Genomic DNA, 19,109 nt, shown 5'->3' with positions numbered 1-19,109 from the left:
AAAGGTATTTTGATACAGAAATATGTGCAGAGTGACAGTTTGCACAGAAAACTTTTCAAGACCAAAGTGGTTAAATGGGACAAGTGTATTACATGTTGTACAAGAAGATGCAAAAAAAATGTGTGGCTTGTTAGCTCTAGACACTTCAAAATGTGAGGAACTAAAGAAAGAAACAGCTTAGAAGAGGGAGAAAGGTAAATAAAGAAAATGTGAATAGCAAGGAGATGATCCTTCTTTAATTACGCCTTTGGCTCCAGAGCGCAGCTTTGTGCGCAGCAGGCAGGTGCGTGGATGCCTTGTGTAGGAAGAAGAGAAGAGAGGAACTCCCTGGGTTTTTATGTCTAGATTCAACCATATATTTATGTTCCTAACTTCTGCTGAAAGGCCTGCATATTTTTTTGTGTGTGTGGTAAATGAGAAACAAACAAAATCTAGATACCTATTATACCTAGCTGACCACCTCTCAGAGAGGTTTTGGAGAGGTTTTGTGAGTTGCTCCCCCGCAGGCCGTTATCACTGCCTTTATCCTCAGGAAATTTCTTCTGATTACCATCACTGTTGAGTGACTGAATAATCAGAGGAGCTGTTGCCTACATCTTCTTCACAGGTGATCAATGTCAATGGCATTTGAAAATGTCATGGTTTCTGTTTCGTTGTTTAATAATTCCTGCCAAGATCCCTGTCAAACTCTCTGACATAGTTGGGCTTAAAGCAGCGAGTAGACATTCAGTATTCGTTTATTTTATCTTGCTGAGCTATTTACTTATGTCAGATGTTTTATACAGAGATGTCATGTTGGTAGGGGGAGCATTTTTGAGTTTAATGGACCAGGCGTTGTACAGTGCTGTTATTTGGACACAGCTCCCTCATGCTGACTCATTTTGAAAGAAACACTATTACTAAGATAACACTGGGCACAAGTACGAATGGGGAGAGGAGGGGCTGGAGAGCAGCCCTGCAGAGAGGGACCTGGGGGTGCTGGCCGGCGGCAGGCTCAGCACGAGTCAGCAGTGGGCCCTGCAGCCAGGAGGGCAAACCCCATCCCAGGGTCCATCAAACACAGCACAACCAGCCGGTCCAAGGAGGTGATTGTCCCGCTGGATTCAGCATTGGTGCGACCTCACCGTGAGTACTTCGTGTGGTTGTGGGCCCCACAATTGAAGAAGGTTGTGAAGATGCTTGAATGTGTCCAGAGGAGGGCAACAAAGCTGGTGCAGGGGCTGGAAGGCATGTTCTGTGAGGAGCGGTTAACGGCTTTGAACTTTGAGCTTGTCTAGTTTGGAGAAAAGGAGGCTGAGAGGTGACCTCATTGCTCTCCACAGCTTCCTGAGGAGTGGACGTGGAGAGTGAGGTGCTGAGCTCTTCGCCCTGGTACCCAGTAACAGGACATGTGGGAATGGTTCAAAGCTGCGCCAGGGGAGGTTTAGACTGGACATTAGGAAGCATTTCATTACCAAAAGGGTGGTCAAATGCTGGAACGGGCTTCCTAAAGAGGTGGTTGATACCCAAGCCTGTCAGTGTTTAAGAGGCATTTGGACAATGCCCTTAATACCATTCTTAAAGTTTTGGTTAGCCCTGAATTGGTCAGGCAGTTGGACTAGATGATCATTGTAGGTCCCTTCCAAATGAAATTATTCTATGTCAGTAGGCATTATTTTAATCTGATTGCTAAGTTATGATTCTGTTTATAAATATGTCCACTTACTTTCTTGTTTGATAGATTTGCCCAAAATACAGTATGACATGTCTTGAGGCGTCAACAGCAAAATTCACAAACGTACTTTCTAGTATTTTTTTCTTCTCAGCCTGTACAGGATAAACAGTTTCTTAAGTTTAAAGCTTTAATTAGTTTCTATGTTTTATTTGTATGTTCTGAGGCTTAAACAATGATGTTATACGGTTTTAAATTGCAAATAAAATGCCTTTGGGTTCGGTGGGCTCTCTTTTCTGATTGTAACTTCTGGTATCAACTTGGAAATGATAGGGTTCAGTGTTATTTTTTTAAAAAGAAAATTTTCCACAGCTCAAGTTCCTGGCTAATTTCAGAAATTACTAGCTGAATTTGTACTGAACTTTTTTACACAGAAAGTTAAACTAGATTACCATAATGGCAACTGCTGGCCATGCTGCATCATGTCCTGCAACAAATTTATTTAGTCTTCTTAGATTCCCATTTTTCACTTACCCACGTGTGTTTATCAGTAGACAACACTTTTAGCTGGCTTAGACTTTTTAACAGGTCTTTAATCAACAGTGGCACAAGCTTAAAAGTGGCTGTAACTTTTTTGCATACGCTGCAGTCCCATATTTACTGCAGAGTTGTGATGCTTTGAATGTGTCTTCTATCTGCTGCTGCTGTCGGGGCTGAGCCAACAGAATGAATGCTGTGCTCTTCAGCTGGTTCTGCACAAAGTCAGAAACCTTTAATAAGATTTAAACATCAAGTATCAATAAATGTAAACTAATCAAGTTTTCCGCTGAAGAGGACCAGGCCCACTCATAGCCTGTTCTGCCACATGTGCTGAGGTGCTGGTCTGTGGCACTCTGACAAAGGAGCTCATAGAGGGCCTGCTGTTCTCCATCCCTGTCTTTGATTAAAACCAAATCCTTAGTGCATTTTGAATTTGTATTCTAGGGATTACAGTAGGGACTGCTAAAAAATCCCACCACAACACTCAGAAACCAAACCTGGAAGTGCCTTAACTTTATAGGAAACAGCCAAGCTTGTAAGTCAAGTTTATACAGATGTTAAATCAAAAAAGCTCCACAGTGGTCACATTTTAGTTGTCAAATATTACTTAAAACAATTTCCTGCTGATCTAATACTATAATTTAAATAAAATTATTCTCTATACTTAATGACCTTTTCTTAAAGTACTTACTACATCCAGTCCAACTTAAAACAATAAAACCATAAATTAGTCTTCCAGGGTTGACTTTAAAGTATAGCAAAGGTACTCTGTGTTATGTACAGTATGTTATAGGATTATATTATTTTTTTTCCTTCCTCATAGTTACCAACTGTTACTAATTCATGAGCAGCCGTAGAAATTTTTTTGTTGCTAAAATAGGAATTCAGTATAAAATGAGACTAAACCAGTGTTTTTCAGTATAAGTAGATTGCATATGAAGAAATAATAGCAATCTTGGCTCTTAAAGTAGAAACATATGTTGATGATGTCCATTTGTAATGCCTACAGACAGCAACAAGTGAGTAAATGTCAAGTCCACTCAGGCATTCTAGCAGCAGGCACATTATAGCCTTCAAATTACAATTGTCAGACCAGGAGGAAGGGTGGGCTTTGTGCGACAGAATAATGAGGTTTTTCATATTTATTGAAGGGAAAACTGGCCTTACTGAAATCAGTGACAAAACTCCCACTAAACGGAACCAGGATTTCTGTTTGTTTAATGAAATAAGAGCTATGGAGAAGCTCTTAAACTTGGACCTGCTACTCTACAAGTAAATTTTCTTGGTGATGGTAACTGCTGTTGAATCCAATAATCTCTGTCTTCACACATTTGCTGTGCCTCAGCTTCACCTTGCTGAGCAGGAATCTGCTGTAGGCTGCAGGTCATTGAGGTGCAATGGCAGCATCCTGAAACCAAGGCAATGAGCCATGCAGGCAGGAAAGCAATGTCCCTCTGAGCTCAGCGCAGTGAGAGCAAGACCACGTGGGGTTTTGACCGCAGTTGGTTGGCATGTGACTGTCAGTGTCTGTAGCTTAAAAAACACCTGAATAGCCTAGTGATCCAGCTGGCCCAATAGAATAGAATAGTTTCTCAGGGCTCTGTAGTGCCATGTTGATCTTCATGGCGATCATTGCTGAAGGAAGATCTGAGAGTATAATTTTTACTACTTTTGTGTGACCACTGGAATTCAGATATCACTGTGCTATATTTCTGCATGTTTCTCTGTAGTTAATGATGTGTTTTCAGAAATACAAAATAGAAACAGAAAATAAACATGCATGAAATTGAAGTTCAATAACATAAAATTTAGTGCTATCTGAATAATAACTAGAAAATTATGTTTAAAATCTTTTGACAGAGAAGAATCTGTGAAAAGTTGATATAATTTCACACTATAAATATTTCTTTCTGCTCTTATTAGGATATCTTCAAAACCATTATCAGTAGACATTTGACTGTTTCTTAAAATAATTAAATGCTGCTTTTGTTTTTTGCTTTTAAAGCCTCAGCTACTGGTCCATTATTTTCAGGCTCTTTCTGACCAAGTACTGATGTCGCTGACAGTTTAAACAGTTGCATGAATTTTGCAAACAGTACAGAACAGTAATGCCATTATTAGGGGTAATAGTTGTTTCAAAGTCTCAGATGCAGTGGTGAAGAGGTTCACAGTTGATGACATCTGACAGTTCCTTTCAGCTGTAGGCAATGGTGCTGATAATCAGCACATCCAGTTACTTCAGATATCTTTCATGCTTTGTGATTAACAAGCAAAATTATAACTGAATAGATCACTGCCTGACATCTCTAATGGTCCATACTATTTCTGTCTTCAACAGTCCTTAATCACCATATGGAAAAGCAATGTACATTCTTGTTGCATAGATTTTGTCTATAATACAATACATTTTATTGTATAGATTTTTTTTTCAGAAGTTAATGTCATATTTTTTATTTCCTTTTATCACTATCCTGTTTTGCTGGCAACAGAGGGATTTCTTCATAAGGTTTACGAATTGTGCTTCATAAGTTTTCCCTTATGGGATGGCAAATAGAAAGTGAATAGATTTCAGGAGTATCTTGATCAAGCAGATTTTCTGTCCTTGTCATTTCATAAAAATGAAGTCTGTATTTCCCTGAAACATGAAATCTGCAGATAGTCAGAAATGTTCAGGGTCTGCACTACACATTTAAATGCTGTGAACTCAAGACATCTCTGAGCTGTGGATCAAGTAGGGGGAGAAGACGTACCACAAAAATATCACTCTTTGCATAGCATCTATGGATAGCTGCTTTTAGAGACAAGACGTGAGGCTTGGCAGAGTTTGGTCTAACCATGAGCAACCATTCTTATGCACGGCTCTGCAGCTGCTGAATTGTCATTCTTAATGATGGGATGTTACTGCTTTCCTGCATTAGCTGTAGTCAGAATTTTTTCTGTCTCCTTTTCCTGTCTAGTAAGTTTGTTCTCCCTGCAAAGGAGGTGAAGGGAGTACATATGCTTGTAGTTCTACAGTACTTTCCTTAGTTTTTTCTCCTTTTGCAGATTTTTCTGTTTGAAGCGTGATTTTCCTCTGTGATGGGCTCAAATGGTAATGCGTACCATAGTTCTTCTTCAGCTACTACAGTGTTCCCAAGGAACATTGTGTATTTCGTAGGTGCCATGGGAGGTGTATAGATACCAGAAGAACGGACTGAGCCATTTGGAGGCCAAGCATTCATCTTAACAAAAAAAAAAAAAAACATTAATTCTTCTCGAGAAAGTTTATAGATATCTGAAATCTTAAGTGGCAGTGTTATAACTGGATTTCCTCAACATTGTATTTGATGTCATTGCAAGTGACAAAAGATACAAAGTCTCTGATGGCCTTGCACATTAACTTCACTGAGTGCTTTGATTTTGTTAAACTTAGAGTCTTCTGTTGCCAATTCAGATAACTTAGTTTCTATTTTTGGTGTCTTGGGTGACAATTTTTTATCACTGTGTTTAAGAAGAGGTCTTTTGAGTTTAGGGGAGTTATTCAATGCAGCTGGTTAAATGGCAAATGTCTTCTAGGTCTTCCCTTGTAGCCTTTGTTCAATTTAAGTGGAAAGGCTATATAGATGAGGAACTTTCTATTTTGTTGCTCACTAACAGGATATGTTAAAGCAGAAAAGCATAGTTTAAGCTTTTCAAAAAGCACATGCTGTTGTTAGGTTCAACGGGATATCTGTATTGTGTCTACATGTGTGGACCCTGATCTGTAATGGGAAAACAGCAACCCTAGGGTTAGAATCCAGTCTGTTCGGACAAAACCTGTATTATCTCAGTACATCAGTCAGTAGAACATGTTGAAAAAACTGAATAGTTTGATTAAAAAAAGGAAAGCTTTCTTGGTCAACATTTTTCCCTTTTTCATTAATTCTATCTTGACAATTTTATTTTGAAAGGAGGGCGCCAGCCTCTGGAAGTCTTATTTTCTCTCTGTAGAAAGTTGAAAGCTTTACTAAGGATAAACTAACACATATTTATTTAATAACTGCTTTATGATGAAGCAGTTTATTAGGACACACAGTTCATCTTCAACATAGCAGTTCAGTATCTCCCCTGAAGAAAGGTGTTAAATCTGCCCCTTTAACTAAGAGAGCACCCGAAATATATTTCTTCTCTGAATGTCATTGTACCTTGTGAAATAGTTCAGTGACCATTAAGCTTCTCTGGAGCCATTTCTTCCTATACTGAATGTGGCATGGTCTCCATTTCTGGGCCGCAGACTTGGAGTAAAGGAATATGGGAGAGCACATAAGGGTATGTTTGCCTTGTCAAATAATGTGGCTTGTTGGTTTGCTTCTTGGCTCTTGTCCTTGGTTATCTACACTATTAGTTCACTGTCAGACTCTCTGATGAGGTAAAGTAGCTGTTCCCCTTTCAGATGTACCTCTGGGAATAGTGTTCTCCATGGGCTTCTTCCTGTAGATTATATTAATGAAAAAGCAACAGATTTGGAGTCCTTTAACTTGCAAATGGTATCCTATCAGACACTGTAGTCTCTGACATTTTCACACTCGCATATGCCTCACCAGTTCGTGTTTCTCATATCCTTCTTGCTTATTTATAAAACAGCACTTTGAACAAGTTTCCGCTTCCTCTCTAAAAATAATAATTGTAATTCAGTAGGGTCACTGTTGGTAATGCAGGATTTTTGGATTTAAAAGATATGTAGGAATAACCACATTAGAAATTACCAAGGCTAAATAAATGCCTATCTCTATGAATATTCATACACATCTCATAAAAATTCTCTGATCTACATCAGACATTCATGAACAATCCATTTGGTGTTCAGTGCATAGACTAGCAAAACATATTGCACTTTGCTGACGTATTTCATGTATGCATGTGTAAACTGTTCAGATATTTGTACCCTAATCATATCTTTTTAAAATCTTTACTTTCTTCATTTCTCCTTCAACTTTTGATTAGTGAATTTGTGTGGAGACACAGCTGCAGATTACATTTACTTAACTAGAGTTCTGATTTCAGTGAGGTGCTGCTACACTGTAGTAGAGTTTGTATCTCAGTGCATGTGATTCCTGTGCTGGGGGGAGTTGGTCCTGCTGCTTTACTACTGCGTTTAATGGATCGACTGCCATAGTTTTCTTCAGTAGTAGAGAAAGGGCTTGTCTACCTCTGAAGGCCACACTTCAGGAAAGACGAATAATTAACGAAATTGAGTGATTCCACCCTCTCAGTCCTCACTGACATATCTGCAGGCAACTGTGCTCTTTAATGCACAATTTTAAGTGATTAAGAGCAGTGTTAGTGATTAAGCATTCAAGAAAGACACACAAGCAAATGGTTAGGGTAAGTACAAAGTGATTTAAACCATCAGATCACAATCTAAATATAAAAAGAAGAAAACTGCTGGAATGCCAGCCTTAAATCTGTCAGACTTTAGTGGGATCTAATGTGATGTAACATTTCTTTATGCCAGATGCTTTCAGAAGAGAGTTTAGTTAATTTCTATTAGTCAGTGATTGTTCAGCCCAGTGTTCAATTCTGCTGTCCTTCCCTGCAAGAGAAAAGGTGCAAACCAGTAGACAGTCCTACCAAGGCACAATGGTAATTTTATCTCACAATAGAAAGCAAGCTCCAACAGTCGCTTCCAGGTTCTGTGTGCAGAATTACCTGGTGTGGTGGATCTTTGAAGCCTCTTCTGAGCACAGGACATTTCTGATTTCAGAAAACATCTAATTTGAAATATTGAAATAATATGCATGTATTTTTAAGTTTTCTTTATAAAGAGCATTATTCAGTGGTCTTTTTATCCTTGTCCACTAGGTTTCAAGGAGTTTTATGTCAAATGCGAAAAATTCTTTGCGGAACCCTGTCAATCTTGTCTTTGAAAGGAAGAGAATGTCCTGACTTTGTAGCAGAGTTGTGTAGTGCTTTCCGGACTCCTTGAAACTGAATTTGGCAACCTACCTCACCTTTGCTCAGGTGACCCGCCTAGTGGATGAGGGAAAGGCTGTGGATGTTGTCTACATGGACTTTAGTAAGGCCTTTGACACTGTTCCCCACAGTATCCTCCTGGAGAAACTAGCTGCCCATGGCTGGATAAAGAACTGGCTGAATGGCCAAGCCCAGAGAGTCGTGGTGAATGGAGTTAAATCCAGTTGGCGGCCAGTCACGAACGGTGTTCCCCAGGGCTCAGTTTTGGGTCCAGTCTTGTTTAACATCTTTATCAATGATCTGGATGTGAGGGGATTGAGTGCTCCCTCATTAAGTTTGCAGATGACACCAAGTTAGGTGGGAGTGTTGATCTGCTTGAGAGTAGGAAGGCTCTGCAGTGGGATCTGGACAAACTGGATCGATGGGCCGAGGCCAACTGTATGAGGTTCAACAAGGCCAAATTCTGGGTCCTGCACTTCCGTCACAACAACCCCATGCAACGCTACAGGCTTGGGGAGGAGTGGCTGGAAAGCTGTCCGGAGGAAAAGGACCTGACGGTGTTGGTTGACAGCTGGCTGACCATGAGCCGGCAGTGTGCCCAGGTGGCCAAGAAGGCCAATGGCATCCTGGCTTGTATCAGGAACAGCGTGGCCAGCAGGAGTAGGGAGGTGATCGTGCCCCTGTACTCAGCACTGGTGAGGCTGCACCTGGAGTCCTGTGTTCAGCTTTGGGCCCCTCACTTCAAGAAGGACATTTAGTTTCTGGAGCGTGTCCAGAGAAGGACAACGAGGCTGGTGAGGGGTATAGAGAACAAGTTCATTCTCAGAAATTAATAGTTCAGAATAACAGAGCAGGATGAGAAATGATAACCAACACTGAAGGTTAGCAGCAGTTAGCAAAGGAAGCCATATATATTGACTGTCCTCCAGAAAACAAATTAACAAGTTCCACAACAGGTCTGTGATACTTCTGACAGATCAAAGAATTACTATTGTCTTATTTAATTCCAATGTTTTGGTAAGTTTATGTATTTTAAGTTGAAAATAGTGTCTTAGCATATAAATTCTGTATGTTGTGGTTACTACTATTTTTCCTGCACTCAGAAATGGTCATTATGTTTAAATGTGAAGTCTTTAAAACTCTCAGGCACAAAAATACCAGATTTATTTTATGAAAATGTAGTTTAATTGAAATAATTTTAAATTTTATGAAACATTAATCATGAGCAGAATGTCTGTATGCAACATTAATCTGAGGCAGTAAGAATAAGCAGCTGCAGTTCCCTGATACAGTATCTGCAGCATTTATATTAATTATCTTGTAGCATAGACTAACTGAAGTAGAAAATTCATTATGTTGAGTTAAATAGTAAGGAAATCAGAATGCTTTTATTTGTTAATTTCAAGGTATATTCCTAAAATCATTGGCCCGAGAGGTAACAGATGGCTAATAAACTTCATGAGCTTATAAAAATGGAAATATATATATATGAAGTTTTTCAATGTACAGCCTGTTTAAAAAAAAAGTTCTGATTGTACACATGGGACTGTAAAAGATTACTGAAATGACTGTCCCATCCTTTAGTTACAAGTTTGAAGGGCGTTTTGTCCTTCTGCCACATTTATTGGTTTTTGTGACCATGTTTCTTTTTGCCATATGTTATTTTTCCCATTTCTGACAGAGATGATACAGAACTAGAAATACTGCCATATATTACATTATATTACATAATTACATTATTAGCCTGTAAGGCTATTTGAATATAATTTTACTTCAGGTATTCTTCGACATTTAGAGTTAGCCAAACGGTGACTAGCTGTTAGTCTGGAGCCAGGAATTTTCGGTTCGCGCAATCAGTTTCTCAGGGCTAAGTTAATAAACGTGTGTAGAATGGCAGCCTTGCAGAGTACTGACCTTGAGTAGGTGCGCTTTATATAACATTCCAGTTCACTTTAATGGATACTGTCTTTAAAGGCAGCACTGCATTCTAATGGCAGTGTGTTGGGGTTACCATATTTTCACACAAGAGTCCTCTGGAAAAGAAGCACGTTTAAATGGACATGCTGGATGTGCAGTTAATCAGTGCATCTCAGATGCGTAAGATTTACTGCACAGCCATACAGTAGTGCATGAATGGTAGGTAATGCATTGAAAGGGCATTGGACTGCATAAGCATCAGCTGTGGAGTGCTCTAAATAACCCTCCTTGCAGATGAGTCGGAATTGCTGCTGGAACCAGGTTTTTGGGTGTCTAGTAATCCTGGACAGATGGGTGCAGTCCTCCAGTTACAGCATGAGAAAATGCACTTGTACTTTTCAGGGAAAACAGTATAGAGTTACGAGATAGTACATAGGAGTATATAGTTTCTTTTAAAGAGAGGTAGTCTTTCATATAGTGAGGAACCTTCTTGTGAATGGCACGACGATCACAGGACATGAATGACTGAACACTGCCTTGAGCAACCTGATGTAATTAGACCTGCTTTTAGCAGAGGGCAAGACTGAATGACTTCTGGAGTTCCCTTCCAACATAAATTATTCTGTCATTCTGTGATCATATGGAGTGTTTCCAACATGTAGAAAAAGTTGGGCTGATCACAAGTCTTGCTTTGGCACACACTGATTAAGTAACTCATCTCACATTCAGTAAATCCTAGTTTGCTGTAGGCGGTTGTTGATGTGAACCCTGTTCTTGAAATATGCTCTCTGTATATTTACTTCTTGGTTATTTTGTTATATACATGAATTTATGAATATAGTTCTGCCCAGTTGCATGAGATTGTGTGTTCTGGGGTGATCTTCTGCAGTTCTGTTTGTAGGGGGTGTGTATCTTGAAACACATGATGGAGTTGTGTGCCGAGCACAACCACATGATGCGATGGTGGAGTACCACATTGTGTCTTGGAAGTGTGCCTTCTGGCAGGGCAAGGTACTTCATATCTCACTGATACAAAGCCTGAATCTTTCTCCTACAACTTAATCTCACTGGCCATGTCATCAGTAAATCATAGTTTTCAAGCTAACTGGCCGTTAGTGGATTCAGAAATTGAAGTCATAGAATCATAGAATAGTTTGGGTTGGAAGGGACCTTTAAAGGTCATCTAGTCCAACCCATAAGTGTTATATTATGTTATGTGATATAAAGACTTTGGGACTATTCTGGCTGCGGGGCATAAAAGAAGACAGATCAGTGTGTGAGTTTTACACTTAAATTACTGTTAAACTGTGTAGTAATAATTTCTTTAGGTTTATATAGCTTCCTTCACAGTTGTCAGGCCTTCTGCTCTTAGAATTGAGTGTTGAACTGAGGTCTGCTGCTGAACAAGTAGGTGAAACTATCTCTTCCTGAAGTAAACAGAGACGCTGGTTCTATCTGCAGACTTATAGTCTCATGTATTACTGTGAATGATTCTACATAGTGTGGCATGTTTTTCACTTTTTTTTTCTGAATCACTTCTGACCCTTCACTTAACAACAGCTACTCCTTAATACAGCAGCATTTCAGTGTGCTTATTATGTCAACATGGTAATGATTTATATTTCTTAAACTACAGATAATTTTATATATACGTCTCTGTTTATATAAAAAGTAAAAGCTGTTAAAATAACTTGTTTTGTGTTATGTCAGAAAGCGAAGACTGGTTTAAATATGTTAGGGAATTCAAACCATTATGCTAGTCCCAAAATATGTTCTGCATGTCTTTATAGCTTTCAGTGGCACTATTTTTACTTCTTCATCAATTAGCTTGAGTTGAAAGGCACAGAAAGAACACATACTGATTAGCATTTTCAAATATTCTGCTTCCAATCACTAAATTATATTCAAATGCCAACACAAATTGTAACATTTACTGTATGTGAAAACAAATCGAACAGTTGGTTTCACCTGACATTTAAATAATATTTTTTATAAAGATATATCTGGATTGCGTACCTATAAGTTTTCAGATCCCTTCATTTTTTGCATAGTCCTGTATGTTGGTTTTAAAAGGCAATCAGTTTTTATTACTTCAGATGACAGGAAACTCCAGTAACCTTTGAGCTAGTGACTTCATTTTACCCCATACTAATTCTCTCAATGGCTACTAGAATTGATTGTAATAGCAGGAATGCCTTGCATTGGCATTAGATAAAACCAGAAGTACTTCTTGGCAGGTTCTTGTGCGGATTCATGTGATTTAATATGCATTTTTTGATTGCTGTCTAACCTTCTACAACCTTTACTGTCTGTCTTTTGCCATTAAAGATTCATCTCCCAGTCTATCAGGTGAAATAATAGTCTGAATAGATCGGAATTACCTCATCTTGACCTACTTTAAATCAGTACAGACCAGTGCATACAGTAATTTCGGCAGCATGTATCTTTAGAAGCTGATCACTGTGATGAAAAGTCCCTAAACATTCTAGAATGCATCAACCCATTAATTAATATAATTTTTCATCATAATATAATTAATATAATTTTTCATCATATAGCATAACCCTGAGCAAGCACGTTTTAATGGCAGATAGCGTTTTAGTGAACAGGGTGTTAGGCTGATCCTCTCTGTTAAAGAATACAGGGTTTATTCACATAAATCCATGTGAATTAAGATGGAGTACTGAGGCAGGTACTGTACTGAGATAGGATACAGATCAGAAACAAAGCCCAATGTAGACTTGAGAAATGGGCCTGTGTGAACCTCATGAGGTTCAACAAGGCCAAGTGCAAGGTCCTGCATCTGGATCGTGGCAACCCCCACTATCGATACAGGCTGGGTATGAAAGGATTGAGAGCAGCCCTGCCAAGAAGGACTTGGTGGTACTGGTGGATGAAAACCTGGACATGAGCCGACAATGTGCGCTCGCAGCCCAGAAGCCCAGCCATATCCTGGGCTACATCAAGAGAAGTGTGGCCAGCAGGGCGAGGGAGGGGTGTGTGCTTACACTTGTTGTGGGGTGGCAAGTAGTCTGATCAGATTGATCCAAATGAAAAAAAAAGTTAAGGTTTGGGTGACCTGGATAGGCTGGAAAGCTGGGCAGAGAGGAACCTGATGAGGTTCAACAAAGGCAAATGCAGGGTCCTGCACCTGGGGAGGAACAACCTCATGCACCAGTACAGGCTTGGGGTGGACCTGCTGGAGAGCAGCTCTGTGGAGAGGGACCTGGGCTTCCTGGTGGACGACAGGTTAACCATGAGCCAGCAGTGTGCCCTGGCTGCCAAGAAAGCCAATGGAATCCTGGGGTGCATCAAGAAGAGTGTGGCCAGCAGGTCGAGGGAGGTTCTCCTTCCCCTCTACACTGCCCTGGTGAGGCCCCATCTGGAGTACTGTGTCCAGTTCTGGGCTCCCCAGTTCAAGAAAGATGAAGAGCTACTGGAGAGAGTCCAGCGGAGGGCTACGAGGATGATGAGGGGACTGGAACATCTCCCCTACGAGGAGAGGCTGAGGGAGCTGGGCTTGTTCAGCCTGAAGAAGAGAAGGCTGCGAGGGGACCTTATAAATGCCTACAAATATCTGAACGGTGAGTGTCAGGAGGATGGGGCCAAGCTCTTTTCAGTGGTGCCCAGTGACAGGACAAGGGGCAATGGGCACAAACTGAGGCACAGGAAGTTCCGTCTGAACATGAGGAAGAACTTCTTCCCTCTGAGGGTGACGGAGCACTGGAACAGGCTGCCCAGGGAGGTTGTGGAGTCTCCTTCTCTGGAGATATTCAAGACCCGCCTGGACAAGGTCCTGTGCAGCTTGCTGTAGGTGACCCTGCTTCGGCAGGAGGGTTGGACTAGATGACCCACAGAGGTCCCTTCCAACCCCTACTATTCTGTGATTCTGTGAATCAACATTAAAACAAACAGTATTAATGATGTATTAGGTTATGGTAACCCCTATTCTTAAGAATAAATTTGAAACATAGTTCTAAAGCACAATTGTACAAAAAGCTGTTAAAGAATAACATTGATCTTGAGTTGTCCTGGAATTTGTTTTTAGGTATTCCTGCATCCTGTACAAAAACACTTTACCGGAAATTTGTAAAATGTGGCTTCTGCCAGATTACATTAGAGTTACATTGTTTCGCGGTTTGCTGTGCATACATATGACAGCTGTAGAGCAGCTTCCAGATTATTTTCCTAATGTAAGAACATGCAAAAAAGCTAATACACAATTTCTGGTTTTGTATGTTTATAACTTAACGTGGAAGCAGGTGGATTGTTTCATGTACTGTGTTAATACTAAAGAAATTTATTTGGAATAGCTTTGAAATATCAATCATGGTTTATTTAGAAGTACAATATTTGAAGCAGTAAATATATTAATGTTTAGCCCCAAACCTTAAAATACTACAATTTTAGAGCTTTTCTAATTCATATAGATACATAATTTTAATGAAGAAAGTATTATGTGAATTTAATGTTAAGAAGTTGGTTTTCTAGATGTCACATGAATGCTACTTCTAGAAAATATATTACAATCACCGTTGTGTGTGAAGAAAGAATTGTATGTGGTTCTTCTTTTCTGTGAAGTTTTGGCACACATGGCTGTGTTGAGATAGGACCAAAATGGGGTTTTACTACCTGTTTTACCTTTGACAGCTGTCAAACGATTCAGTCTTTTCCTTTGAGAAAATTTCTCTGTGAAGCCACCAGTCCTCTGCTTCTCTGTGTTGCCTGATGGGGTACTGATGGGGGTACTGAGTGCAACCTTCCTGCCGCTGTCGTGGCTGATGTAGTCCAAACACCGTGCACCTAAGGACTTAGGACATGGGAGGTCTTGGCCCAGAGGTGCTCAAATGCTGATCTCTGACTACAGAAATAGCTGTGCTGCTTTAAGGATCTATTCGTCGCTGCTAATACCCCATGTTCTTATGTACTTACCTAAATCTGTTTTGTGTGTTGTCATTTTCTGGTATAAAATATCATGTGCTAATAAGGTCTCTTCTTTTATTTATATATATTTTTTATTTCTCGTGTCAGGATAGTACTGGCTTTTTTCCCCAGTAATCACAATATAAAAAACTAAATTGTTTTCATCAGATTATTTTATGTTTCTGAAATGCTTCAAATGGTATAATGTAACAGAATATTTAGAGAGGACCGTAGGCAAGAGTAACCATGGAAGGGAATGAATGCTGACATCAGATGGTAGGGAATTAACCTGAAGTAGCCCCAACCAAAACCACTTAACAGGAACCATAAGATGAAAAATACATCCTTAATTTTTTTTTCTCATTATTCTGCCGTTTTAACATTTGGACAGCTAGATCTTGAAAAGCATTCTGGAAAATAGTAAGCATACTGAAATCTGAAACTTATATTTCTCAATGGAAAACTCCAAAATGGAGAAGAAAAAAAAGAGGATTGGGGGGATGGGGACAGCACACCAGAAAAAACACACCCAGTGTATTTTACTTTCCAGCAATCAAAATTAAATTGCATAATTAGTTATTATTTAACCAACTCAAAATTTTAGCATATTTTAAGCATCCTGTGGAAATGAGATGATTGATAGAAGGTTTCATGGCAAGAATTCTAATTTGCTGGCTGCTTCTACCGTTTAAATCTTTTTCCGAGATGCTAGTAGATGAACTAAATGTTCTTTGATAAAAAAATGTGATACTCCAATATTGAGATGCGGGATGTTGTTATAAACCCATGCTGAGAACACAGTTTGTCATGTAAATTGTTAAGTGTGTGGATTAATGTAGTTGTGCTGCATCTCTTGTGTATTTCACATATAGAAGACGTCTGCTTTTACTTGACGTATTAGAAATGTCATGAACCAGAAATTCACTGTGCATTTAAATTAAGAATACAGTAAATGTAATTACCTGCCGTGTTTGAGAGCTGACTCCAGCACTTGAATAGCTATGGGCTGTAAAATAGACAAATGGCAGTTTTAATCAGTTTGTTTTGCATTGCCTTGATTTTTGAAGGTGATCTATTCCCCTGATAAAGTTATCAAAATCATTAAATTGAACCAAACATTATTAAAGTTTTCTCATTCTTTCAGAATAATAAAAACCGTGATTTAAATTGTCAAGCAAAGTTTGGGAAAATAGTTATAAGAAGTTGAAGTTGGAAGAATGCCCCTCATCTGAGATCTGATACAGCATATGTCTGATGCCCAAAATGTGCCACATTTACTTTCCATTCTGAAAGGAATGCAATTCACAGGAGCACAGAAAATGTCATTTTATGTTGTATTGGGCATGACAGTGGCTGGTACCAGATGCTGAAACTGCAAGCTCTGTTTTATTCTTATACCTAGTAGCCAGAGGGACTATCTCCTTTTCTTAGTGTTTGGTTTTTCCACCTTAATGAGCTTAGAGATGATGAGCTTCAGTGTTGGCTGCTTCTACAGGAAGGAGGAATTCACACATTCTCTCCATCATGCAGCTGCTATGTGCATCTTTCTTTTCATATTATTCCAGAAAAGCTTTTACTTGTAGCTGGCACTTCCTCATGCTCTCTCTTTATATGTATACATATATATATGTACACACACACACTCTTATATATGGATCTGTATGTGTGTCCGTGCCTGTAAATGTGCTTATATACTGTCTCTGAGTCGGTCACCTCAGCATCAGAGTTTAATCAGAGTAGCACTGCATATAGACAGTTTAGAAGTAGATGAAGATAGCCATGTCAGTGCACCAAATTAATGTGGCTGTGTTTTTTCTGGGACCTGTGGTGGTATTACACAGTATTGTGCAGGGTAGATAAAACAAAGTGGATCGATGGGAGGTCAGGTACCCCTAATGATTGTGTGGTGCTCCATACTCTTTGATTCAATCCTGAAAGTCTTTCTCTTGAACCAGGGGAGGGCAGTTAGAGAAGGGAACAATATTATTCTATTTCACCTGAAATGGGGGGGGGAATTAAAGAGGAACAGGGTGTCCCAAGTTAATATCTGATTCTTTGTGCTGACCCGTCAGCTGATGCAGGGATTGGTAAAGGAAGGTGGTGTGGTAGCAAATATAGAAATCCCACAAGTTTGAACTACGATGTGTAGTCTTGGCTCAGGAGACCATTTTCATGTAGTTGTTGTGATATGACATTTTTGAGCACACATGCCCATACATCATTAGAGAAATTTTTTTTCCCCAGTTCCCTATTGAATTATCAGAAAAAAAAAATGTTCCATTACACAAGAGAAAAGCACAACACAAGTTTTATAAAAATGTCAGTTTGTAATATATGCAAATATATGTATAGATTGCTCCTAAGTCTTTCATGAAGAGAGTCAACGTCTCAAGAGACACTTTCAGCAAAGAATGAGTAAACAAATGCTTAGGTGCCTGCTGTTGTGCAGGCATTGGTGGTTGTCGACCTAATGACATGTTTCAATCTTACTCTAAAACACAAATTGATGTTTCACAGCGTTGTTCAGTTTAATAAGGTGTGCTGAAGGCTGTGTCACCAGATATTATGGATTGATAGGTAATAAAGGAGAAGTAAACTGAACTGGAGATGTACTGACAAGAGCGTCACTGTGAAGCTCTGCTAACGTAAGTGTGAGCTCTTCAGATGGTAGCTTAGTCAGTTACTGGTAGAGGTGGAAAAAGGTCCTGATTTGGAAGTGAGAACTGTTGACAAGGGCAGTGGAAGGTATTTTGTTACCTAGTGAAGCCTACATCCAGTGCTTTTCCTGCTTTTGTCATCTTCCAGATCCTGTTATTTCGGTTGTGTTCTCTCAGCTTCTCTCAAACACATGAAATGGGAAAACAGAGTTCTAGAAGAGGTATCTGCTTGCTCCAAGCACACCTTTTCTTTGTCTTCTCCAGCAGCTTAATATAGTGAAGGTGAATAGGCCTCTTCACCGCACACCTCTGTTATCTGCTTCTGCTGCTGGCTTCAGTATGACCTACCAGTACTGCACAACACTTCGGCCAGTCTGCTGCTGATCTGCTGCTCTTGGTGCTGTGGATGCTATCTTTGGTCTTGCGTGCTTTGTCTGCCTTTGCTGTTTCTGGTCAAAGAAGCCATCCTTTCCATCACCAAGCGACCGTACAGTTGCCTGTTTGTAGTTAGGTGCTCATGAATGTTAGCTTGTAAAACTACGTTCAGTCAAATACGCTTTCAGGACACTTGAAGCACTTTCGCTGTTAACCGTATTTCCTCTTTTCACACTTCAGCATAGGAAAGCAAGTTGGGTGTTCCTGCATTATCTGTCTAAATCACATCTCCAACCTGTTCTGGTAGGGCTTTCACTGCTATTGCCTTAATGAACACAGAAATGAAACTCCAAAAAACTGTCATGGGTACCTCTGCCATACAGCCTCATCTACAGTAAGATGTGAAAGTATCTGTGCTAGAACTGTTTCTAGCAGTTTGCAGTAGTTTGTAGAGGATGTTTTTAGTTTCTAGATATGTGTAATTTTGTAATTGCTTTATACATCAGGCATTTATTCCTGAGGAACTTAATTGTGTTTTGGAGGCATACCTGGGTAATGAAACTGTACTTTAGGAATTAAAGCTGTGGAACATACATGTCTGTATTATTTTATATATATATATTTATTTTTTTTTAACATAGTTTGAAAAGTTCTATTTAGCGCCCAGGAGAAAAACATGAAACAGCTCTGCATTTTGTTTTTCAGTGTGCAGTGACCTGGAATTCAGGGAGGTTGCGAACAGATTGAGAGACTGGTTTAAGGCACTTCATGAAAGTGGAATTCAGAATAAGAAGACTAGGATTGTTCAAAGGCCTGAAAGAACCAGTAAGAGAATTCTACTTGTCTTATTTGATATTCTTTTTGATACTTTTCTGTACTTCTGTATTTCCATTGCAAAGACTTGCCTTATTCTTACGTGCTTTAAATAGGCATGTGTATGACACCATAGCTTTGTGCTTTTCTAAGGTTAATTTCTTATTTATGACTTAGTACTCATATAAGATGTTCACTTTAAACTTTCAACGTTATGTGGCAAGACTCTTGCTTGTAAGAATGTATGGCAACTACCATTCACAATGCTTTCATTTGTGAATGCTATCAGATTGTTTGATAGA

At 39.4% G+C, this 19,109-nt stretch overlaps 1 protein-coding gene across 1 annotated transcript in view; it reads left to right on the top strand.

Annotated features, from left to right (window-relative positions):
- The window catches only part of SPOCK3 (SPARC (osteonectin), cwcv and kazal like domains proteoglycan 3), a 232,908-nt gene that overhangs the window by 184,637 nt on the left and 29,162 nt on the right, over positions 1-19,109 (top strand). The window contains exon 7 of the mRNA XM_075421673.1: positions 18,700-18,819. Within this exon, the coding sequence (XP_075277788.1) occupies positions 18,700-18,819 (120 nt within the window). The remainder of the gene's footprint in view (positions 1-18,699; positions 18,820-19,109) is intronic.

This window comes from Opisthocomus hoazin, chromosome 5, assembly GCF_030867145.1.
Source record: "Opisthocomus hoazin isolate bOpiHoa1 chromosome 5, bOpiHoa1.hap1, whole genome shotgun sequence".
NCBI lineage: Eukaryota > Metazoa > Chordata > Aves > Opisthocomiformes > Opisthocomidae > Opisthocomus > Opisthocomus hoazin.
Note: the sequence above shows the minus strand (reverse complement) of the source record. Positions and strands in the feature narration are given on the sequence as shown.